Source organism: Vespa mandarinia, chromosome 2, assembly GCF_050613455.1.
Source record: "Vespa mandarinia isolate Hongniang chromosome 2, ASM5061345v1, whole genome shotgun sequence".
Classification (NCBI taxonomy): Eukaryota; Metazoa; Arthropoda; class Insecta; order Hymenoptera; family Vespidae; genus Vespa; species Vespa mandarinia.
In genome coordinates, this window is record NC_140811.1 from 10,643,527 (window position 1) to 10,670,557 (window position 27,031).

At 31.1% G+C, this 27,031-nt stretch overlaps 3 protein-coding genes across 3 annotated transcripts; 2 read left to right on the top strand and 1 right to left on the bottom strand.

The window, feature by feature from the left end:
- Positions 1-10,182: 10,182 nt before the first annotated feature.
- On the bottom strand, positions 10,183-11,082 carry LOC118444999 (venom metalloprotease inhibitor-like). Its single transcript, XM_035873866.2, has 3 exons — positions 10,921-11,082; positions 10,490-10,611; positions 10,183-10,370 (listed from the first exon to the last, which is right to left on the bottom strand). The coding sequence occupies exons 1-3, from the start codon at positions 10,970-10,972 to the stop codon at positions 10,275-10,277; spliced, it is 270 nt and encodes an 89-aa protein (XP_035729759.2). The 5' UTR covers positions 10,973-11,082; the 3' UTR covers positions 10,183-10,274.
- Positions 11,083-14,320: 3,238 nt separating this feature from the next.
- On the top strand, positions 14,321-15,397 carry LOC118445033 (chymotrypsin inhibitor-like). Its single transcript, XM_035873924.2, has 3 exons — positions 14,321-14,481; positions 14,746-14,846; positions 15,135-15,397. The coding sequence occupies exons 1-3, from the start codon at positions 14,430-14,432 to the stop codon at positions 15,213-15,215; spliced, it is 234 nt and encodes a 77-aa protein (XP_035729817.1). The 5' UTR covers positions 14,321-14,429; the 3' UTR covers positions 15,216-15,397.
- A 141-nt stretch (positions 15,398-15,538) lies between these two features.
- LOC118445025 (chymotrypsin inhibitor-like) lies at positions 15,539-19,227 on the top strand. Its single transcript, XM_035873913.2, has 3 exons — positions 15,539-18,760; positions 18,849-18,958; positions 19,058-19,227. Exons 1-3 carry the CDS (start codon positions 18,712-18,714, stop codon positions 19,136-19,138), a joined length of 240 nt encoding a protein of 79 aa, XP_035729806.1. The 5' UTR covers positions 15,539-18,711; the 3' UTR covers positions 19,139-19,227.
- The last annotated feature ends 7,804 nt before the right edge of the window (positions 19,228-27,031 follow it).

The following is a 27,031-nucleotide window of genomic DNA, read 5'->3' on the forward strand; positions in this document are numbered from 1 at the left end:
ACTTTAATCTCGTCTCGTCACTTAGCCTAATCGAAGTCGTTGCTCAGCCGCGATTACTCGACGTAAATAGGACGTGGATCGTCCGACGGTAGTCTCGGAAGACCGGATGGAAAGACAGGCCACACGAAAATACCAGAACATCGACTAATCGAGCGAAGGTTAATAAAACGAAAGACGGAGAAAACTAACTCGAAGTCTCGGAGGAGGCTTCCTCCCTTCTCGAACGAAAAGGCCGATTTTTTTACGATGGGGAAAAAAGAAATTATCTGTCATTCGTAGAAACTGCTTTCTTGAAGAAGAAAGAACAAAAGAGAAAAAGAAAGGAAAAGAAAAAGAAAGGAGATCAATAGTGAGTGGAAGGAGTAATAAATAAAAGCTAAAATTTAACTGGCTACAAAGTATCGGTCAATTTAATTTACGAGTCTCGAAACACGAATTGAGAGAGAGAGAGAGAGAGAGAGAGAGAGAGAGAGAGAGAGAGAGCGAGAGAGAGAGAGCGAGTGAGAAATGGCTCTAAGACGAGCTGTAAGGAACAGAAGAGATACAAGATTTATCCACCTTGGAGACATAAAAGCTTTCAGATTGCGGCGCTGGATCAAAATTGTATCGTGTTAGCGAAAGAAATTAGATTTCCCTTCCAGCAGTCATCGTCCAGGGGTAAGAAAACCGTGTAACTTTCGTCGTAGTCGTCATTGTCGTCGTTGTCGACGAGAAACGATTTTCCAAAATAGAATGGAACCCTCCATCAAATATGCAGAGGTTATTAGCTCGGGAAGGAGCGAAGAAAAATGTTTGCTCTTCTCCCTTTCCTTACTTTGATACAGCCCTTAGCGCCGAAGGGAACGGCCGTATTCTCAATAAACTCAAGAAGCTTCGTAGGTAGACCAAATTCGAGCGCTCTCAAAGTACCACTTTCGAGAGATCCCAGGTGAGAAAATTTCTCTAACTCTATCGTCGTTAGAGAAAAGAAAAGAATAACTTCTCCTTTAGATGAGAGAGAAAATGGGATATTAAAACTGGTTCATGAATCCCATCAGATGTAAAGTCGAAAAGAGGGGAGAAGAAATTATCGGCTCTTTAATGAAGCTTGGTGATTGGTTCGGAAACACTCTCAACACTGCGATTTCGCGTTCGATCGTAGTTCTTTCTCTTTCTTTCTTATTTTCTTTTTCTCTTTGGTTCTCTCTCTTTCTCTCTTTCTTTCTTGCCTACCAAACTTCAATCACGCTTTTCATTAAGCCATGCCCGAGGATGAAGGGTATAGGCTCAGATCGAATAATCGGATGTATTTCGTACATCAAATGGGAGCTAGCTATTATATTGAAGCTGCTTACTTTCTTTCGCTCTTCCGTTATATGCTGGCAATAATTGGAGAAACTTTAATGGCTAATTGGCTGTCGACCATTCATTAAATGATATCCTGAAAAGTAGACGAGATATTGTCGAGACAATGCAGATAAAATTTTCTTTCCAAATAAATATAGGCGAGTTTGAATCATTTTGAGTAAATCCTCTTTGGAATTTATCATGGATATTTGATTAATTAAAATTCTATTCTAATGAATTTTCAATGTAGTCTTCACTTTCGAGAGAATAAATTAAGAATCGTATGCTGCATACGATTGTAGTCCGTAACTATGAATTTGGTCTGGATATTAATGGAACGTCGTTAGTGTGACAAATCACTTGTCAGAACGATGTGTCATTCGGTTCGAGATCTGTTACGGGATCTTCGATAGTATATCGAAGATATGCATAGTATCGATCCAAATGATTGATATGTTCTTCCCGAAGGGGAATTCGTTCGGATTTGCCTGGTAAATAATATATCAATATCGATCCATATCAGAGATCGACCAATATTCAGAGATAGAAATGCATATCGATGACATTTTTTTTTTTAATAATAATAAATATATCAATATTTTGTATATCAGTGCAAGTCTCTTTTTTATAAATCTTCTATAGCAATCAACTTATATTGTTCTCAAAAAAAAAAAATAAAATGATCGCATCGGATCCTTCCGGTTTATTTCGTGCAATAACACAAGGAGAAGTTAATGGTTTCCTTTGTCTTCCTTTGTTCCAAGTGAAGACGACGTTGAGAAAGTCATTTTTCATCGAACACCATCGGAAGACTCCGGAATCGCTCATTTCGTCAGGTTAATCATTTTTAAAGGACCGACCGCAGGTGACAGCGGTCTCGTCATATTCCTCACGGTCTTTTATTAATGCCGTCGGAGGCATGTGAGCGACGACTCACTTTGAAAATTAAATTTTCTACAGTTGGCCAGAAGAAGAAAAAGATAGAAAGAGAGAGAGAGAGAAAGAGAGAAAGGGAGAGAGACAGAGAAAGAGAGAGAGAGAGAGAGAGAGAGAGAGAGAAAGAGAAAGCTCTCGTAATAGCAGAAGGATAATGAAACGACGCAAAGGCTGTGCACAATTTGTTTTGCATACAATTCACATTTTTCATTTCTTTCTTCTTCTCTTTACTCTCTCTCTCTCTCTCTCTCTCTCTCTCTCTTTATTTCGTCAAATATATCTACTATTTGATGTCGCATCGTTTCAAACTCAGAGTATAAACGAACATCGCATAAGCGTAGATTTGACAAGTAAATACGTTGTAATAATTAACACGTTCGTAGCAAGGTATGAAACATACCTACATCTTGTTTTTTCTGAATAAGCAAATGCTTAATTTCCGAGTAAGTATTTTCTTTCAAAGAAATCATTTGATTTTTTTCTTTGTAATAAAGCTTGCAGAATATTCACATGAATTGTAAAAAATAAATGGGAGATAGATATTCTTGTAAAGACAAGACAGGTATCTAACGTGTCCGAGTAACGGCACGTGTTCGCAATAATTCTCTATTCCTACCCTCTCTGAATTCTCTCGGCTAATGCTGTGCCAACAGCATGAGCTTCCTTTTTTGTCGGCTTATGCCGACAAATTCGACCCCACCTTCTGGTCGCTTTGTCTTCGACCACCCTCGTAGAATGAGAGAAAGAAAGACAGGAGAAAGCAACTCGCGCGTGTTGCCTTTAATACCGTACCGGTGGATTTGGGACTCTAAAACTTTGATTCGATTTACACGTATCTTCTTTTTCTCTCTCGAGAATATCAACCAAGTATATATATTAAGTGATCCGTGCTAATCTCTAAATAAATTTATTTTCGAACATATGAACGATCGATAGAATTGAAAATGAACGTCACTTTTAATATGTTCAAATTTCACTTTACCTCTTTATTCAATCCAATATATTTTTCGAAATCCATTCATTTATAGATTAAAACAATTGTTTCTTCTTCATCGATAATAAAGGTGAAGCATTTTTGATTAAAATGAATTCAAGAGACAGTAGTTACCGACTCGTCCTATATATTTATGTTTTTTACGTGTATCACCATCACAATCGTTCGAGTGTGAACTCTGATATTCAAGGCAGTAATGAAGTTCGAAATCGTAACGGATGCGTAGGTTCTTCAAAGTGAGGCAGAAATGTTGAGAGAATTAATTAAACAGTCACAGCGCGGAAAGGGCGGAAGCGAAGTAGGAAGATAGGGTGACTCGGAAACTGGAAGAGAAAGAGAAAGAGAAAGAGAAAAAGAGAGAGAGACCTTTGAGCGGCAAGTCTGTAAACCAATCAGTGACGCCTCGCTGATAGTGGGACTAAGGTCGAGCTAGCTAGATCGCTCGACTGAACTGCTTACTTGATTACGATATAACTTGGACCGTTCTATCGATTCTCCTTACGTAGCTCCATATTTTTTGCTTGCTCTTGCAAGATATCTCGGAAAACTTGACGGCTTACGCAGCTCATTGATTCAGCAAAAAAAAACTTCCTTCGATTATTTTAAATGTCTTTTATAACCGATGGTGTCAAACAATCATTAAAAAGAATTACGGATAATTTTCGAAAATTTAAGATATTCAGACTTTTCGAATTTTTTTTAAATGTTATGAAACACATGCGACTTATTAAGTCACATGCAGAGTTTAAAACAAATATTCTTTTATTATAACAAGACGGCTATATACGGATTTATATTTTGATTTTCAAAATTGCAATGAAGAAAGAAGCATGTGTGTCGCCGACATTAACGTAACGCAGAGACAGAGGAAGAATAATTTTTCGAGATTTCTAGAGGTAATAAACGTATATAATTATACATATAATTATAATACAAAGAGTTATTTCATTTCTTATTATTCATACTTATTGTTAAATGCCTACACACCAAATAATAAAAGCTATGATTCGTTTGATCATATATTCATCCTATTTCTTCATCTAGCACAGTATTTAATCATTATCGGTTAATATCGCACAAAAGAATAACATGCCCTGTATAAAAAAAGATAAAAAGGATAGTCTTGGTAACAAAATGAAAATATAAGGAGAGTACGAATGGTATTCAGCAGGACCCTTATAGAGCCATTTGTTGGAAAATGCAAGAAAAAGTCGGGAAAGACAACGAGGTATCTGTCTGAGCACACGGTATACGTGAGTCGACACCAGATATCCTTCTCCCTAGGCGAGTATTCTCGCGGGACACGACAGAGAACAGATATTCGATAGGCATGAGCTTCGCCAAACAGCGCTCTGAGTCGATTGTATACCTTACTCTCTCTCACTTTTCTTTTCTGCAGACTCATCGCTTTATCTCTCTCTCTCTTTCTCTCTTTTTCTCTCTCTTTTTCTCTCTTTCTCTCTCCCACTAATTTAGCGAGTATCATCGGTAGAACTCCAATTGTCCTAATTAATGTGTTTTTCTCGACGATAAGAGAGACAACGTTTTTGCCCCTCGTACTCGACGTTGCGTATTGTTTGAACATCAGCCTCCGAATGCCGTGAATTCGACGCTATCGTTTGCTGTACCAACCGAGTCACGACAATAAAGAGAATAACTTGCGTGTTTGTCGACACCTAATTATTTTACGTTCCCGCGTCTGTGTTTCCAATGGATTTGTGGCTTCACTCGTTTCACAAAGATACTTTTTGAAAGGGCTATTACATAGGGACGATCCTTCTTAAAATCTTGCGTTCTTTCCTTTAATTTAATTTGCTTATTAACAAAAAAAAAAAAACAAATCGATTACAAAAACAATACATTCATATTAATGTAATTAAATTAAATAGAATTGAATTAATCTGATATTCAATGCTCTTCAAAACAATCGAAATGGATTTCGAAGATCTAAAAAAGATGACGAGACAAAGAGAAATTCACTTTACGAAAGTCTCGTGCGTGTTTATCGTCTTAACAGATGCTGTCGAGGCTCTCTTATCAGCACTCCTTTCACTATATATTCTCCAGCTCGAGGGTAAACTTGAGAACTTCCTCGAGAGAGAGAGAGAGAGAGAGAGAGAGAGAGAGAGAGAAAGAGAAAGAGAGGCGGTTCGGCACGGTCCTAACATTTAGAGAGAAAATATTCTAAGATAATATTTGTCCTAATATCTCTCTCTCTCTATCGTTCATTCACTTTAGCAACTTTCATGCCACCGACTACCGTATTAATGCGATTAAATCGATACGTGATTCGAATCAGTAGATTTAACGAAATATTATGATAATATTTATTTTTATTTGTCTCTTAAATATAATTTATCTATTTTCATGGTTTCTATATGAACAAAATAATAAGTATTTAGTTTATCTCAAAGATATAAAAAAAAAAAATCTTTTCGCTTGAAGAGAAAGTTTCAATTGAACATTGCTTCTAATTCGAGAAAGTCGAAGAATGAATTGAAAAGATACATTCGTGCTTGATAAAACTTCAAATCTATTTTGTAGGACAACAATCACGAACAATTTGCGGACATAATAGCAGCGGAGCAACATGATGCTCTCGGCTGGCTGCTCATCAATAACCTTGAACAATTTTACATTATTTTGAAGTGTATAACTCGTAATGGTTACGGTCGCGATTTGTATGCTTAACGAGCCGATGATAATTAGAAAATTGTTATCACTTATTTTTCAACTTTCAAACATTGTTGTTCTTTTAATTTGCAAACACTCCTTAAATTTCCGTTAAATGTGTCTTAATAAGAAAAAAAGAATAACGAAGAAAATAAAGATATTGCAGATTACAGTTACTTCTCATAGACTTTTTATGGGAATAATTGCATACGCATCGAGACGTCAAAATATTTTTTTTATATCGTGCGATGTTTACTCGCTCTCTCTTTATCTCTTTCGCATACTTTTTAATCTTCGATGTTTCGAGCTTACACGCATCGAATAGTACGGCTTTATCGCCGACGTCGAGACAAAGCTGACTCCGATTAAAAATTTCACCGATAGTCCATTGAAAAGCATCCCCGATCGGCAACCCTTCCTGCTACAAAAGCGTTATCGCGTTCCTGACAGAGAAAGCGTCACATCATGGAGTCCCATGGATTATACATTCTCAGCTGCGGTACGCTCGTTTCCGTCGACGAGACCGAAAGCGAAACAATACGTGGATTACAGTTGGCATGATGTGCCTCGATTTCTCTTCTTTCTCGTTCCTTTTCGATCCCATCCATCTCTGCTTTTTCTTCTTTCCTTCCTCAGCGAAACACAATTATGCAATGTTGTGTTTTTTTTCTTTTTTTTTTTTGTTAACCTTTTAATTTTCCATTTTTTTTTATTGTAGATACAAAACAATCGGAGAGAGCGGAGGCTAGACAGAATGATCTCTTTAGAAAGAAAAACATCTTAATTCTTTTTTCATTAATATAGAACTCGCTTTTATATTTCAATTTATTCTCATTAGCTATATTATTTTAACAAATACTATAAATATCAGAACTCAAAGAAAACCGTCGAGTGCAAAAAAAGAAATTTTAATCTCAAACAAAACTCGCAAGAACGGAATAATTCTTGCAAATAATTCTTATCTGGAGATGTGCATCCTATTGAAAATATTCATTCGGTACATATGTATGTATTATAAATTAATTTCGTTTAAACAAACAGAGTTTATCGGTTATGCAAATGAACAAATGCGGATGTTAGGAGAAAAAAAAATCTTCCCCGACGAACAAGATTAGCTGTCAATCGCCTTTTCGCAGAAGTAAGCGCTAAACGATGCGCATACGTAGAACCATATACTTTTTTTTACAATCTTTAAGAAATAAATCATTGCTTCGTTGGCATCGTAAACTTTCTGCAATAAAAATATATTTTTCATTTTTCGTGAACTTCAAAAATTGTTTTACGTGTTAGTCGAACAATTTGGAAAATATGAATATATATATACATATAAAAATATAATAAAAATTACTTGTTTTATCGTAATCTTTCGTTCGAATGATAGTATTATAACTGTTACGCGTTGTTAATGTCGATAATAAAGAATAGTGTAAATGACAATCGTCTATATATCTCGATCGTACGACAAGAAACGCAATTTAAATGATGCATCGAACACTGGGAGAATGGGAGAGTAGGAGAGAGAGAGAGAGAGAGAGAAAGGGTTGTTAACATCGTTTGCATGAAATCGCAGGTCTGTCGTTGTTCTCCCTTCGTATACGTGCAATGTATACACACTCCTTGTATCCTACCTGCAGGTCTCTGACGTATTTATATCAAACGGACGTAGAACGTGCCGCCCTGCAATTGCCAGCTGACTGGCCAGCTGAGTCATTAGGGGTTGTATTGTACGATCACAAGGAGATATAACCGATCACTAACCGTTATATCCTACTGATCCTACAGTAACAGGTATGCGATAGTAAACGTCTTTTCCAAATGCAAATCCATTCACGTAAATATTTGATCATTATTTCTATTAATTATGGCATTTAAATGGCATCTATTCATTAATGGCATTTAAAAATTTAATGATAATATTTTGTATCATACATTACAACTTACTATAACTGTATCGTATTGTACATTATATTTATTTAGAAACCATTTTGGAGGAGGGAAGCAAAAAAGTGAATCACAGGATTTTGATCTTGATTCTAGTCGATCTAGGTCGTTGGATAGAATCATATTACAAAATCTAATCGTTTACAAAGTTTGTACATATCGAAATTCAATGTCAGCTAACGGTTTATGTTATGATCTCATTGAATATAAATTGAATGATACGATAACAATACCTTTAAACAGATCTGTTCATCTCATATTCTATTTCTAAGATTCTCGAATGGTCGACCTTTCTGTTTTCTCGATAGAGAATATACGAGCTGTCCAGTCAGTTTTCCAATCGATTTGTTGAAAGGAGTTTATCTTTTTCCTTTCTTTCTCGTCTCAAGGTTGGCTGATAACGAGCCGCTTATGAAACGAAAGGAAATTCTCTTCTGCTTCTCCAATCCGTACTCCAATTCTTTGATACTATACTCCAACTCTCTTTTTGAGACATTTTATCGATCCGTAACGAAAACATTGCCAATTTGTTCTTGTCAATTGTTCAACGTAGCAGGTGAAATAACGAGAATACAGCGAGTCACTCGATAAAGCCGATTTCTCTTTCCGAGTAAGAAAGTCTTGTTTATTTAGATTGATCGTTGTGCTTATCTCTCGAGTATGACAAAGAGCCCACGGAAGAATCAAGCAAACAAGATAGAAGAGAAAATTCGACGAAATATAGCTCGTTGGTTTTTTCAAAAGTCCGCATGAGCTTCGAAAATGAGATTAATCGTTTTTTATTGTCAATGCGTTATTCTCTTTTTTTTACAAGAAGAAAGAGAGAGAGAGAGAGAAGGAGACAAGAAAGAAGAAAAAAGGCAAATTATTATCGAGGATAAGATTGGAGCGTGACCAAACGAAAGACGGTTCACTAGTTATGTATTACGCAACGCATATATTATCATTTAAGTAACTTTCAAATGTGAAAATATACGCTCGCCGATTGAATATTCAATTTTTGAAACGTGGATACATATTTACATTTTAATAAATTATCATAAATTCGTCTCTCTGTATTTAAAAATATTTTCTGTAGTATCTTTTTTATGATTTTTTAGACATACCTAAGTACGTTTCATCGGCCTGATATGTATGTACAGTATGATAATAATATGAGATAAGAACATAAAGAATAACATACATATATGATAAGCGAGGAAGAGAATAAAAAGGAATCGAAAGTTTTGAGAAACGTAACGTTGACGATGATCATGCAGATGGAAGAGTCGATCTCGACAAGGGTGCTTCGCCGGCCATGTCGGTTCTCAATTAAACAAATGCCTGGTAGGGGCAGAACAACCCTCCGGCATCATTTTCTATCTTCTCTCTCTCTCTCTCTCTCCCTCTCTCTTCGACCTTAAATCGCCCTATCTCTTTTTCGCTTGTAGGAAACGGGGGAAACGCACGTGTCGAGCAGCATGTGAAAGCCGAGCTAAACGCATTGTAGACCTTTTGCGTGTGTTTGCGCATATGTACGCAGCCCGTTTCATCTATCGTGTTTTCAAGGCCATTCTGCTATACCATATTCGTGTTCGTAAACTTCACCAAATTATGTATGCATTTACGAGCAAGAAGTCATGCATATACGCGTGTACGCGCTCATGGAATATATAATTAGATCCTCGAGCCTAGTTGTAATCAAACTAGTGATCCCATGACAACTTTGAAATTCTCTTGATCATGTCTTTCTGTCATTTTTATTCTTTATTATCGTTATTAAAATGACTTATCTCTCTCTCTCTCTCTCTCTCTCTCTCTCTCTCTTTCTCTCTTTCTTTCTCTCTGTCCTTCTCTCTAAGTATATATATATATATATATCCTGGTGAAAAGATCATCGAAGCGTTCTCTTTTTCGCGGTTTTTGCATTCGTATGCTTGAAACTCTATTAACTACGAGAATCAAAAACGAAGAGAAGTGGTAAAAGGAAACGGTCGGCAAGTTGGAGGATGTTCCACGAAGCACTTTCGACTTCTTGCTGGATTACATTATGGAGCCAAATATTGAAACACCCCTTGAAGGCTATGGTCAAGCCTCTTTGACTTTTCGTCGGCAGACGACTTCGTCAGCAATCGGCTAGCCGGTGAAAGCTCTTATTAATCCTCGAAAATAGTTCACAGCATATGCGAATACGTACATTTTGTTCTATTTCTTCCGTGAATTTCATTTTGAAAGATCGTAATCGTTGATTTGGCAACACATATATATTGTAAAATTATTATTTTGCTGCTTACACGATTGTTATTTCTTTGAAAAAATATAAGATATATAGATAACCGTTATTTAGTTTGAATATATTTAACCATTTGTTATATTAGATATAATTCCAATTGTTGTACATAACACGTTGCATAATTATTAATTACTAATTCTTCTTAGGAGGACATTCAGAGATAGGTATACAATTTCCTTCATCGTTTCTAGCGTAATTATCTATACAATAGCAGGCATCATTACATTTCTGAAATAAAAAGAAAGAATGACAAAAATAATAAATATCATCCTTCATCGATTTTCATGTTTAATTCAAAATCCTCGCAAAATAGTAGTCAATAAAATATGAACGGTTAATATACTTACGATATTAACTATAGGACAAGGCTCTCCAAGAGATTCGCAGCTCGTCTGACAAGCTGAACCGCATTCATATACTTCGTTGGGTCGATCACAGACGATATCACTACATGTAACATTTACTACAGCTATAAACAATTAAATTTAATATTTAATATCTATTATAAATTGTCTATATAATAGGTTGATAAATTCAGTTACAAGTATAAACATGTTTTAATTCTAACAATAAGTGAATATAACCGAACTTATTTATATTAGGATCCAATACTATATTGACCAAAATTCACATTATCATTTATCGAAAGATTACATTTTTTTTTTAATTTATAATTCTTTTCCAAATGAATAAGTACAAAAAAAGAATTTTAATAAAATTCCGGTAATTTCCAAAATACTCGCTATCATGCGTCCTTGTATTGTATAAATTTACTCACTAAGCAGAGACATTGTCAAAATAACGAATGAAATTGATAAAATGGACCGCATTTTCCGTCAGCTGTTTGTTTCCTTCTAGTATATTGGCAACTAATTGTGATCCAAAGATGAAATGAATTTATATAGTAAAGCAATCGATAAGCTTCCTCTTTTGACAAGAAACCATACGTGATGATGTAAAATTTGTTGACATTGAGAATATAGTATTGATAAGAAATCGACATAATTACTGCTTATCTAAACTATATTTTTTGTGTATTTTAACATATGCATATTCTTTGTTTTGTTCTATTTTTTATTTTTTTTATATTTATGCATACATATAAATCTATATTGATGCTATTATTATTAAATATGTTATTAGCATAAAATACAAAAGATGTTATTCCCCGATAAAACGAGTATAGGTATATGCATTTTAATACGGGATTTCCCTGTGATCGTTCACTCTTTTGTTTGGCCTTCGAATTTTAACTCAATCTAATCAAGCAGTCTCTTTCTCTTTTTGTCTTGCTAATTTCTAAGATAGCATGTTGTGCTAAGTATCCATGTGACGTCAAAAGAGTGATTCAGAATAAAAATTTTCTCACGTAATTCCGATCTCTGTTAATTGCCAACGTGATTAGAGTGATAGAAAGAGGAGGTCAAGATTTTTAGAAATGGATTCGGATTGCTCGAAAGGACTAATAATAACTGGATCACTAGGTCAGATTTATTCTTTCTCATCTCTTCTTCTTTCTGTCTTTGGAATAAAAGAAAGAAAAAAATGCGAAGTTTCAAGGACGAAAATATCCCATATCAAATTTTATATACTAAACATGTTAAAAAATTTTTTTGTGTATCCCATGTTAGATTATATAATAATTTTGATTACTGTCGATAATGTATAAAAATAAAAACTTAAACAATTACTTATAAAAATTCTATTTTTCATTTTAAGTAAACGTTCACTTTGGAGAGAACGTGAAAATTAAATGAAACGAAATACTTGATTTATGATTAAATATTTCATAAGAATTGAAGTATCAAGAAGATGTAATTGCGCTCGTCGCATTTATGATAATATTTACTAAAGATAATATTTACTATTCATGACTTCGCAGAAAAAACAAAATTATTATCTAACTACAAACAAACGAACGTATATATTGCTGACGAATACTTTGTTTTCGTGTACTTATTCCAGGAAGCATTGATAAAATAATTTATAATGTAGACATAATGTGGAAAATTTTAACGCACATGAGGAATTAATATTCATGCATATGAGGAATTAACTTTAGAAGTAAATTAATAAAATATTTGAGAATTTCGGGTGATACAAAAGATAAGGGGAAAAAATATAACTCTCATAAGTTTCGTAGTTTACGTTGCTGTTTTTGTTGTCAAATGTGTATTAGTCGTCTAATTTATACCTCAGCAATTATTTGCCATGAATATAAACGGCATATAATATAAAACATATAAAATAAATAGACAATGATAGATTTGAATAAAAAAATTGATAGATGAAATCTGATTTTGTGCATGTTATAAACATTTTAAAATATATAATTTTTTATCTTATTTTCAATTAAATTTGAAACTTTTAAGTTTAAAATATATGTAAACTATTTTTTGTATTTTTTAATTTCCCACTACTCTTTTAATATTTTCAAAATGGTATTTTTTGATTATAAACGATTTTGTTAAAAATTAACGAAATGGTCAAACTGGTTTAATCAAAATTGTATGGATAATTTCTCTTAAGCATAGAGAAGTATTGTTTATAATTTCAAACGAATTGTCTAATTAGTTTCAATATGAGGCATCCATTTTAGTATAAACATTTTAATGTTAAAATATGGTATAATAGTTTTCGTATCCAATACATATAAGCGAAACGAGGAAAAATAGTGTAGTTATTATTTACATAATTGCTTAACTGCATAGATTGAGAAGTCTGGAATAGCTGTGTATAATAATTTTATAATAATAATTTGACGTATTAGTTCGCTATAAATGAAATTGAACGCGTTGGTCAGCTGTGTCCAAAAGAAAAAAAATTGCTAATACAAGTGATTAAATCAGAACTTTTATTATTTATTATAAGAAAATTTATAATAAATTAATTTATTTTCGTAAATAGTGTACATATAATACTAATCTACAAATATCAAGCTACAATTTCCAATATAAATTTATGTAAAAATTTATAAGAAATAAAAAATATAAAATAACATTTTAAATGGTACAGTTCTTGGCAATTCTTTTTCAATTATTGACGGATAATATATCCTCTTTTGAGAATAAAAGTTAATCCTATTAAGCTTTTTATTGTTTCAAAATTTGCTGTCTTTTCTTTTTCAGATAAAAACCTGATTATTTAAGTAATCATGTTTAAAAAATCCAACTGCTATCATGACAATATTTCGTTACTATTTTTGTCTAATTTATTATATCATCATGTTATTATGTTTATATCTCATTTGAACTTAACGCAATCTACAAGCATAACCATTTCAAAATTCAATGACACTATTTATCTTATCCGACGTATACGATTTACTAGCAACGAGATTCAAATTTCTTTATCGCTGATATCGCTTGCGAAAATTTAATATTGAAATATTATTTAGTCTTGAATTTGATTCTTCCAAACATTTAGAAAATAACAAATCAATTAAATGAAGTCGAATTAGTAATTATCATATTAATGAAATTTAATTTGTTCATAGAATTCACAGACAACGTATGAAATTTAACGAACGATATAAATAAAGATACGAAAAAGACATTATTAAATGCTTATTAGCGTTTAAAAGATAAAATTACATATATGTTTATATCAGTAATAACTTTTATATGTATCACTAATCAATTTACGTTGTATTTAAGAAAAGTATAGTGCTATATATTATAAACAATATTGCAAATAAATAATATTGCGTGACTTTTTGGAATTATATATTTTTGAAATACGTTAATATTCATGTAACATGTAATGATGGACATGTAAAAAGAAAAAAAGATTCAGTTCCTTAGATAAAAATCAAAAACCAGTCAGTGATTTATTTCTTAAACTAAACTGACAGGTAGATATATATTTCGGTGAAATCTATTAGGCTCAAGGACTGGTTATTGTACAAGTATGTATGTATATAGGAGTATGCTTTTAGTCATTGTATGATATGCTGAAGAATATGTGTAAACATGATGCGCGTATACATGTGTGGGTGTGTGTGCGTGTGTGTGCGCGCATGAATGTGTGTGTGCGCGCATGAATGTGTGTGTGTGCGCATGAATGTGTGTGTGCGCGCGCGCAAAAGAGAGAGAGAGAGCGGTCGAGCGATAGAAGAAGAGAGAAAAAAAGAGGAAAAGAACAAATTAAAGAAGAAAAACAAACTTGGCGTGAATCGGAATGTGGAGAGGAATCTACGAAAGATGAACGATGTCGAGAGTATATAAGCTGGTGGAGATCGAATACTGCATATCAGTCTTGTTTTGATAGAATATAAAGAAAGTAATCATGTCTCGCGTCATTATCGCTCTTCTTGTCCTTGTGGCGATCGCTTCTGCCTGTAAGTTGTTTCTTAAGACTAAATCTCTTTGAAATCTAATCATCTTTCAATGAAAAATAGATTTATCATTTCTTATAATATTTTCCTATTTTTTTTTTCTTTTTATTTCATTTAACAATTATGAGGGATATAACAAACAGATTTGAGAAATCTAGATTATTATTCGTATTTCGGTCGAAAAATCGTGAAGAACGAGACAAGTGAAAGTGATACACTTAAAAATCTTTCTAATATTTAATTAATGAGAACAATCTTTCTTCATAGTCCCATCCCAGTCAACCAATTGTGGGGAGAACGAAGAATTTAATACCTGTGGTTCAGCTTGTGAGCCTTCTTGTGGAGTTAAAACAAATATTTGTACTTTGGTAAGTATTTTTTGAAAGACTTTATTAAATCTTTTAGTTTTTACTTTTCCTTGAGCAACATGTAATATCGCGAATAATGTGTTCTAAACTTAAACATGATTATGATATAATCTAATCGCTCGTTTCCTATGAACTCATCTTAGACAATAAAATCCTTAATTAAAATCTTTCATTATATAACTAGTAATAACATATATTTAATCTACTCAAGTACACACCAAATTTCTAAATAAACATTTTAATAATTTTGGAACAGTCTATGTAATCAAGTATTTCATCCTATTTCAGCAATGCATAATAGGGTGCCAATGTAAGCAAGGATATCTTAGAGCTGGTAATGGCGCATGCGTTTCTCCTAATAACTGTTAAAGAGAATTAAAAGATTCTATTAAATTAGGAGAAGTACTATATATTAAATATCACTTAATGTTATACTCAAACTTTTACCGTTCCTACAACATTTTATATACTTAAAATTTTATTCATTTCTTCGATCTTATACATGTAGCTGTTACATTACTATAAATAAAATACGTTATTTTATCGTGTAATTATTTTTTTTCTACAACGATCCATTTGTAATATCTCATAAAAGTATTGCGTAATAAGGAAAATTTGGAATAGATGCAAAATCGATGCATCTTATGACTCCAATAAATTTTCAATTTTTTCGATGTTTATTTTAGTCAATTTCCGTGATAGATATCGACAAACAATAATAACTCATTTATATATAGAAATACAATTTTATCGATTGAAAGTGTATAACTTATCTTAGTAAAACTCAAATACATTTATTAGTATACTAACAAATACTATAAATACTAAAATAATAAACGAATGTAAGAAAGTACGGATTCTTCGATTATAAAAAGTGACAGCAATAATTGATTATCCTAAAGTTTTTATATAAGGTCGTTTCAATCGTTTCAAACAGATCATTTAATTCTCTGACAAGCTTTCTTAACTAATTTCAAATTGTCACTCAAAATGCTGGCTCTTTTTTTAGTTCTTGGTGATTTTGCCTTGAGTAGGAGTTATCAGAGTGTAATATAGTTTCGAATTCCTTTATTCATTTATAAAATTTGCCACATATCCTTTTATCATCAATTCTTTTAATGTCAAATGATGAAATAAAATTTAGAAATGCACCAATTATTGTATTGAAAAATAAAGCGAAAATAAAAAAAATGAGATGAAATAAATTCTACGTATAAACAACTGTTTCGGATGGATTGCTGAAATTGAGTTTCAATTGATCGTATTACAGCGATTCTAATTCCAACGAACATTCATTACAATTTGTATAATTTATTTAGCTTTAGATAATGCCATTTATCTAAGTAATAAATTGTTTTAAATGTATATCATAACAATGCTCTGCCTCCAATGGCTTTTTTCAAATTTATTATTCTTACTAAATCATTTTATATTTACTAAAAAAAGTTACCTCTTTTGATTTTCTAATCTCTTAATCTTTTCATCATATGAAGAAGATCTTCACAGATAATGTGAACATAAAAACAAACATGATAAGTAATATACATAGATAAAAACTATGTGCGTATAAAAAAAATAGTATATAAATGACATTTTATCAATCCTACTTTTAAATTTTGAGTCGTTCTAAATTTGCCATGTTTCACGTTACTACGATTCTTTTAGTTCTTCTTCTACGTCGCAAGAAAGTTCTAATACATATCGATTAACGATAAACATTGATAATTATTTATTGATAATTATAACTAATAATTTTTGTAGATCAAATGAAATTTTTTTCAGGTGTGCAAGCAGTTATCCGATAATTTGTAAAAACTACCATAATATATCTACATTCTTATACCTACATACTTATCTATATATCTACATACTTAATTAGATTTTTTTGAATTAGAAGTTGACTTATTTGAGACGAATTAAATTATTTATTTTAATTAACTTATTTATTTGGTTATTTTTATCATGTTTATTTACAATGATGTAAATACATAAATGGACATATATTAGACAACAAAGAAGAAGAAATTTTACTCAATTAATATTAATGTCCTATGATTGTGAAAAATGGACACAAAAAGTTTCGTAGAAAAGTTTAATTCAACCGTGTTGAAAAACCTGTACATATGGTTAAAAAAAAATAATTATAGTATATTTCTTAAATCATTTCTTTCTCGCACTTGAAGTTAACATGTTTATTATAATATTTATAGTTTATTCACTAGATAATCCTTTGCCTAAGTAATCAATTATCTTAATTGCTCATCATAAGAATGTCCTATCTCTAATGACCCTTGATTCACATTTTTTTTATATAATTTCTTATTTTATATTATATTTATTAAAGTGGGTTGTACATATTTTAATTTTATAATCTCTTAATCTGTTTGTTATATAAAGTGAATGATTTACAAAGGTCGTAGCAAAGAAAGTACAAAGAACCCTTTTATAAATTGGGAGCTACTATCCAGAAATATATGGCGTTATAAAAATCGCGTTATGCAAAGTTTATATTATATACTAGTAAATAGTAGGATATATACAGAGAATGATTTTTTAAAGATAATAATTTATTCATTTAGTTAAAAAAATATATATTTTTTTTATTTATTTCTCTCATTTGCATACACTAAAATGTGTTTTATAAAATAATAATATTATGTAATAAAATTAAAAATTGCACATAAGTCTGCATGAAAACTATCAATCAATCACACTCGGTTGATTTTATACGAAGCTTTATTTTTATACATAAAATGTTCTTAAAGAAACATATTTTGACAAGATTCTTTTCAAAGAAAATAAAACATTTTCAAAAATTCAAAAAAATCATTTCCTTGTTTAAATCTTCATCTTTAAAACGAGATCTTTTTCATCAAAGTTAACCAAAAGTTATGTTTGAATTTATTCGTTTGAATTAAATTTAAGAAAACGGCATTACTTTCCGGTCCCCATAATATTTGAAGTAAGTTGAACGTGTGTAGGCATTGTTTTCGGGAAATAAGACGATTCGAATAAATTCAAAATAATTCTAAAGCTTTTTAATATATCATTAATATTATTAAAGATTACTACGGATTATTATAACATTATATTAACGGATTATAATACATATACTATTATTAAGGATATTATCTTTTTATTAATATCAATAAAACATATGCCATATTAGAAATATATTTTTGACAAAAAAAAATTCCTAATTAATTATGTATGATACTTATCAGGAAATAAAGTTGTGATTGCTCAAGATAAATACACACTTATGATTTAATTGACTCATCTACTCTATACATATAATCTGTTTAAATGTTACGTTCAAGAACGCAATTATTATAAATAGTTGAAGCAAACAAAAAATCCTAAAGGGGAAATCCCAGTACATAATATTCGCTAATAACATTCGCACAACAGCGTGTATGTACATAGAAAATATATGTTTATACTCAATGCGGTACAAGAAGAAACATAACTAAAGATTAACAAAAAATTCTATCCTGCAAGTAGCGTGGAGATGGATGGTCTAATAATGAAAAAAGTTATGGCACATTAAAGATATTCTAGAAAGTATGAGTACAACACATTTCTATTCTTGGATACAGTCAGACAAAAAACTGACAGTTTATATTTATGTGAGTGTATATGAATACTCCGCGTTATGTAAAACCGTAGAGTGCGTTATGTAAATGCTAGGTACAATTTATGAGACTCGTTATATCGAAACCGCATTTATAAGTATCGCGTTATATAAAGATTATCTGTAAAATAAACATCATAAGTCATTTGCAGAAACAAAAACAGTTCGCGAATATAAAGTGTACCGCATGAACAATATCGAATTCTATTGTCTAAATCGTTCTAAATCGACATGTCTCGCGTTACGACGATTATTTTTATATTAGCTCTTTGCATCTCATGTAAGTTTTACAGTATATTGATTTAACCATAAATAATAAACCAATAACAATATACAATGAAAATTATACAATAATTTGTATGATATAGCCATCGTCTACATATCCGCTTGCGGATCAAATGCGATTTGTACCGATTGTGCGAGTACCTGTCCGCTAACTTGTGAAAACTATAATAATCCACCTAAAATCTGTTCTGATGTAAGTAAATTTTTTTTTTTAATTCATCCGCCGATGTTTTTAAAACGAATTAATTTATGTTTAGTAATTAACTTATTTCTTTGATTATTTTCATTGTAGATATGTAGAAAAGGATGTGAATGCATAAACGGATATATATTTAACAGCGAAGGTGAATGCGTTTTACCTAGTGAATGTTAATATTTCGTAGAAATGTCTAATTCAATTGTATTGAAGAAAATGTATATGTGTTTCACATAAATACAATAATAAAATATGATTATAGTATATTTCTTGAATTGTTTCTTTCTCGCGAGTGCTCAATGCGAATTTACTATTTTACAGTATGTATACATTTTATATCTTTATAAATAATTTAAAACTAGTCATTATAAAAAAAATCGTACTTACATCTAATTAGTTTAACGTGAACATAAAGCTTACATCTGACGTGACATTAATTATAAATACATTTAGTATAATACATGAGTCAGCAATAAGGCTTTTTACGAATACCATAATATGAAAACTTATGTGTCAAGAATTATCGTATTTGCTCGGAATATAAGCAACCTGAAATGCTTTACTGATAAATAAGATAAAGTTGTACATGTAATTATAGCAACCGGAAAAAATTGACAAATGGAGTTAGGTCACTTTCAAAATAAACGGCTCATATCTTCAAAAATAACAATGATTACAGTTGACGATAAAAATAAATTGAAAATAATGAATAAAGTAAAACCTGAACAATTGATTGTTCAGGTTATAAAACTTCTTTGTTAATAAGCTATGTTTAATGAAGCTACGTTTATCCCTTTATATTTGTTATTTGTTCTAAATGTGTTATAAATCTAGAACCTTCGCGTGAATTTGAAATCTAACGATAAGTTAACACATTGCACGCCGATTAAATATCAGTCACTGAAAACCTGAATGCTGGCTTCACTTGCTCTAAAAAATGAATATCTAAAAAACATTAAAATAAAATATCGGTGCGCAATGTGTTAAGCTTTAATCTTATTCCTTTTAATTTATCTTATTTTGATTGCAATCAGGAAAACTTTGGACTAGTCCATATTGAAAAATTCAATAATTCAAATCAATTCCTGACTCGAAGTTATATATTTGTAATCATTCTAAGTCATTGTGTCCTGTGCCAAAATAATCCTTTCTATCCTAACTTTTTATGTCGCATATAAATTTTAAAAGACAGTGATTGAACGATATACAATAATAATTACATAATAATTCATATGATACAGCCATTGTTCGAACATGTCTGTGTAGACCAAATCCGATCATTTTCTGTTCATTCACTAATTTGTGAAAATTATAATGATTCATCTAAAAGTTGTTAAATAAAATAAAATTTCTTAAATGTATTCGAAATATATTTCACTTTTAAAACGGATTAAATTATTTTTCGTAAATAATTGCTATATTTTATTGTTTTTATTGAAGGCCTGTTCAGGAAGATGGGAATGTGTTAAATAGTAAAGGAATATATGTTTTATAAAGTAATTGTTGATGTCTCACGATATGCAGATTAAAAGATTTTCATACATATGTACTTTAATTATAAAATATATTTATAGTAAATTCCTTCGTCTCTTTCTTTTATCTACTATATTGTAGAAGAGACTGGTTATTGTTAAATTTAGTTAAATTTATTATAATATATATAAATTATTGTTAAATTTTAGGATTTTAAGTTTATATTTTATAATAGGTTTTCAAAGTCATTTATTTATGACTGGTGGAATTTTTATCTCTTTTTGTAGCAAGTTGTTATCACGTTGGGGCAAATTTTTATTGCAAGATATAAAAGATATCTTTTAATAAAATATTTCATTTTCTAATGAAATAAAATACTATTTTATTAATAATGTTTATTCATTAAGATTCAGATTAACAAAAATATATTATCTTTAAACGAAAACCAAAACAATATAATAATCATAAATATTATCTATAATATAAAAACGGTAATTTACTAATCATCTGATTGACTGTTATCGTATTTATATTTTTTATATATTTGGAATAAGCCCAGTTCTTGCAAAGTATACAGTTGATTCCTTTTCTTTTTGGATCGTGATTCGAAATATGCCTCGCGACAAATAATGCAATAATATTCCAAGTTGTCTTTTTCATCATTATTTTTATTTTTTTCTTGTAGAATCTTCTACATAGATTGATTTTTACCCTTCCTTTTACCATTTTCTTTTCTTTCGCTTTAAGTCTTTGTATTAATATCTTTTTTTTCTTCTTTTATTTGATTGCTCTTTAGCTAATGCGTTTTTTCTAGAATATCAATCAAGACAGCTGATTTTTTAATGCGATGATGCATGAATTTCGCTTGTCCCAATTTCGCCTTTATTAAAAGCCGAGCTATTTCAGATCAAATTTATATTCTTGGAGAGATCAAGAATAGGATCTTCAATGACGTCAGTAAGAATCGATTATCTTACGTTATAAAAGTTAGAAAGCTCTGATTGAAGTTCATTTTCCTTTTCGACGTTCTGATGAATTATGGACTGAACAGAATACTTGTTTATGTTTCACTATGAAACAGAGAGGCAAGTTGTTATAGTAAAAATTACCCCTCATGGACATATATGCCTATCAATGAATATATTCTGCTTATTTATTTAAATAGTTTAATTAACATTTACAATATGGTTCTGAATGTCATTTGATCCATAAGGACGAAACAATCAATGATATCGAGGTTAAATAATCGAAATAAACCAAAAAAATATTTATTTGACTGGCTCATTACTAGATCTTTATTTCGATCTTGTGAATCACAGATTCGATGTTGTGAATGCTATTAAAACAGACGTGATCGATTCATGCAGAAAACAATAAAAAGAATAACACTATTTCTTTTCATTCTGAAGCGTCGAAAGAACTTAATCCCGGAAATTTTAACCATTAAACATATTATTTGTGAGCAACGGAAAATTACAGGAATATATATGTAAGATGATCATACAATACTTAATAAAATTCTGCATAAATTAAAAAGACTCTATGTGAAAGTAATATATCTCAATATCTTCACTGCAACCAACGATTTTTATTTTAACGTATATTCAATTATAATTAATTCTATAAATTGAATATATCTAATTTAAAAAAGAAACCAATAATTTTCATAACATGACAAGTGTCAGATATTACTATGTCATTATCTTATCATTTCTTAATGACAGTTTGTTCTCCATGTTAATAGATAATAATAAAAATTACAATATTTCATAGCATGACATGCTAAAGAATACCTGCGAATATGACGGGTTGCGTTTGAGTTGCGCATGCGTTTTTTTCAGTAACTATTAAAGATTAAAAGGTCTATTGAATTACTATGTAATTATTTTTTTTGTCTACAACGATTCATTTTTAAAATATCATTTTTATGATGCGAAATGATGGCGTCTTTCGATTCTAACGAATCTTCAATCTTTTCTGTTTATTTGAATCAAATGACATGAAAGACACTGATAGACAATAATAACATAATTTATAAATAGAAATACAAAGTTTTATCGATTGAAAATGAACAACTTATTTTAGTGTTGATGCACACGTGAGATTCATAGGTCTTTCTTTCAAGGACCATATATCACTATACGGCATATTTGCTCTTGAGAATTTGTTGAACGCTCGCCAAGGACAAACAATAAGATAAAGAACACATTGCCACCACTGTCTAAGTCTTAAGTTTTTTTAGTTAAACTCTTAGTTTTCAGAAATTCGCTAAATCGAACAATTAATATAAGGTTCGTAGACCAAATACGCTATGTATTTCTTAGGAGCGTATCCTTAAAAATAGTTATTTTTTACATGTTATTTATACAGCTGCACGAATTATTTATACATTCACTTCGAATATGGGACTGTAGATGCAATAGTTTAAACATTCTATTCAGACACTAGTTAAAACTATTCAAACACGGTTACAACTAATAAGCGATTATCCTTTCCCTTTTTACATACTTTACACGGAAATTCCAAAAATAACGCGAGAAGTATCTCTCGAACAAATCATGAATAATTTAATGAAGAAATGCAAAAAATCGAGACGGAAAGGTATTGAGAAAATTAAAATTAAATATGTAAAAACTAAAAACTTCATAAAAGAAACGTCCACGAAATTCAATGATATACAATTGACATTATTTAATTCCTTGTCGCGGACTCGTATTTGACTGAAAAATTCAATATTGAGGATGACTACTTGTAAATACTTGTACTATCAGTTGCGCAAGATTTAATAACTGAAGCTAAAAACCTTCAATTTATAACTCGCGTATAATCAAAGACGGAATCAGTAACGCAACGATATCCGTCGAATCAAATCTAAGATTTGACAATGCATGATTTGACAATCGTGAATCACCAAATTTGTGGTCGAAGACCGTCTTGATTTTGAGGAATAACAATATAAATTGCCAATTTATAATGAGCACTTTTTAGACAACTGTAAGCGCTTGAAATTCTTAAGATTCTGCCTACAGAGCAAAGCCGTGTTAAAACCGCATACTTGGCAAACTGCCTGTTTAATTATGCAGTCGGTCTTGAACGATTCTAGAAAACCATTATAATTATTCTGATAGAGGAATATTATTTGAACACATTATTTAATATTCAAAAAATACAAATGGTATAATATATACAGAGATCATTTTATTCTTAAAGCTTGCAGAATCTCATTCGAAATTGCTCGACGTAATGAATCAATCATCACATAATACACTCTTCATTTACATATCAACCTCCCTTTATGATATTCAAATTAAATGAAAAGAGGATCCTCAGTCATGAGGATATCCACCCATGAAGATTTTTTCAAATTTTTTGATGAGAAATGACATGTTCTCGTGCATACGTATTCGAATTTATTAATATTCAAAGTCAATAATGCGATCATGAAAGTAATCACACACATAATTCGCGAGCAATCCATTCGTAACCTCGATATATTCAAATGAGCTATCAAAACACCCTAAACGAAAGCGATCAGCGTATCCTATAAATGCATTTCTTGTAATCACGCACCAGCGTTACTAGATTGTTAAAAAGACAAAACTTAGTCTAAATTGCCTTCGCGCTAACCATAGCTCAGATATATACTAAATTGGGAGTTCTAAATGGTGAAAAATGAAACATCATACTTTATTTATCAAAGAAACGCATCTTTCGACTCCCAAGCAATCGGACATTATTTTAATGTTATTATGACTTTTTGCTTATGACTATAATTCGATTGTGAAACGGTGAACACACGTATCATTGTCAGCATCAATAAACGATAATACAACCGCAATCATAATTTGTAGCAGATAAAATCGCGCAAACGAAAACTCTCGTCAACATCTTGATATCCCAGTCAATGAATCATATATTTATAATAAAATAATACAGCATTATATGCAGGTCTGTCTTGAGTTCTTGAAAATTGCTGATTGTTTCATTTTGCCAAAATTGTAACAAATATTATCTTTTCGGCTCGCAAACCGTGAGAAGTTCAAGATTCCTCTGAGAATTCAACTGGCAGATCCGCTGTCTTATAAACAAACTTTAATAGACGTTATTATTGGCACCTCTTTATACCACAAACTGATTCTCTTGAACAAAATATCTTTCTATACTTTGAAATTCTATTGCCGTTTTAAAAATCAAGCTCAAGTGGTAATTAGGAAAATATGTGACTTCTACTTTCTCTTTTCTGAAAGGGTTCTCTTATCGGAAAAGAGCGCATGCGAAAAGAATTTTAAAGAAAACACAACACGCGAAACAAGTAAGTACATCATCCGATTCTCGTTTAAGGACGATGAAACGTACATGGAACTATTCAATTGTTTTCGTTTTTTAGAAAGAATCCTCCGTAAAAATTTGAACTTAAAGGCGCAGTATACGATATTCATGCGAGAATACGGAAATCCGGAGTTCGTGAATACAATGGCAGGAATCATGCTACATCAACTTAGTTGAGTGGGGCCTATCGATAGCTCCTGAGATTTACTCGTCTTAGAAAATTTATTGAAATCATCTCCCGGTTTTAAATAGACTGTGCATACCTCAAAAAATGATGCTTACTATTTACACCTTCTTACAATTTTTTGGATTTTGCGATGCAAGCAAGCGCACTTACAAGTGCGTGTCTTTATTTACGATTTATAATGGTGATTAATATCTTCTTTCTTAAGTACGAATAGTACTGATTAAATAATACAAACATAAGATATTATCGATAGAATATTATTGAAATATTATCAAAGATAGGAATTGTACGTCACAGAACTATTCACGAAACTATATAACGCAAGGCACGCAAAGCTTTATCAGACGTAATAATCGCTAAGCCAGACTTAACGATTTGTTTAGGTTGGATTGGCAATTCAACCACACCTACTTACAACTTTCGTAGTTAACTAACGTAGTTATCGTGGCAATCCAGGCATAATAGTGACTCATCAATAGCAACACGTTGAATCACGGAATAATATATCTGTGTTAATTTTCTACTGATCGTTACTGACTGATATCGTTTATAACGTATTATGGTATAATGTATCGACATGAACGAACAATTCACGGCATGGATCAAGGTTGAAGATATTTCTGAAAATTGCCCTTTTGCTGCGTTCCCCTGACAATTACCGAAAAATCGACCATCATAAATAGATTCTTATCCATCATGAAATTGGAGTAGGTCGCGGCTTGTATGAAACATCAAAAATTAGCATGACAAATCTAAATTAAGCTTTCTAAAAATTTTCTAAAAATTAGAAAATACGATATACACTCAGAATTGTCCAAGAGGAGACATTTGCTTACCTGATAACTTGTAAAAATTATCATAATTCGTCAAAAATTTATATACTATAAATTAATTTTCTTTAATGTCCTCGTCAATGTTTTTTAAATTGATTTAATTATTTTTCGTAACTAACTTATTAATTTGATTATTATCATTATATAATAATAGCATAATAATACTACTAACCAAAGACCCAAAGATCAAAATCAAAGACCCACTATTTAATATGCATTCATTTGAATAGCTTGATACACGTCAACGGTAGAATATCGCGATCCAATTTGACATAAATCAAAACTATCGAGATATCAAGCGAGTAACTGCGAGATTAGTCTTATCTCGCAATCATTTTGTAACATTATTATTCAGTACGCACACCTTAACGTTTTTCATATGATGTTACAGACCATTCTGACACAATTAAGAGAATGCTATTTATCGATCAATGAAAAAGATAAGAGAAAGACGTATTGGAAATGTAAAGATCGTAATATACAAATGCATCACGTGTCGCCGTGCGAAACAGTCTAAACCAAATTCGATCATAGGAGATTTTTCGTTAGATCAAGTCACTAGTATATCGAATATCATATGTTAAGAAATCTCCAACAAATATTTTTTCTTCTTTATTTTGAATAGAACCATCTAAAGGAGGCGATATGTTGACGCACACGTGCGTCTCTTGGCAGTTCATAGAACTTTTTCTAAAAGGCTATATATCACTATACGAAATATTTGGCCTTGAGAACTCTTTGAACATTCACTAAGAATAGGCAGTAACATAAAAAATACATTATTACTATTATCCAAATCTTAAGCGTTTTTAGTTAAGTTCATAGTCTTCGGGAATGTGCTAAACAATAACGACGAAAGGTGGGCTCGTAGAACCATGCATTTGTTTAAATCTATTCAAAAACCTATTTCTCACTTATGAAGTAGCACGATCACTTCGCTCAAAAGACTGCATGTGCTATTGTTTAAACATTCCAAATGAATTATCCAAACATACCTACAATCAATAAACGATCACTCCTTTCTTTTCTATATATGTAATTTACATGAAAACTTTTTCCTTTTCTTCTCTTTTCCCACATTCTACAATTGTTTTCCCGAATAATTCGTCAAAAGCATTTCAAATATTTGATCAAAGACATTTGGTTAAAATTATTCGGTCACAAACATTCAATTACAAAACATATAATACTAAATATATCTGTTAGGATTCAATCCTGCAGCACCTAACGTGAAACACTTCTAAATCA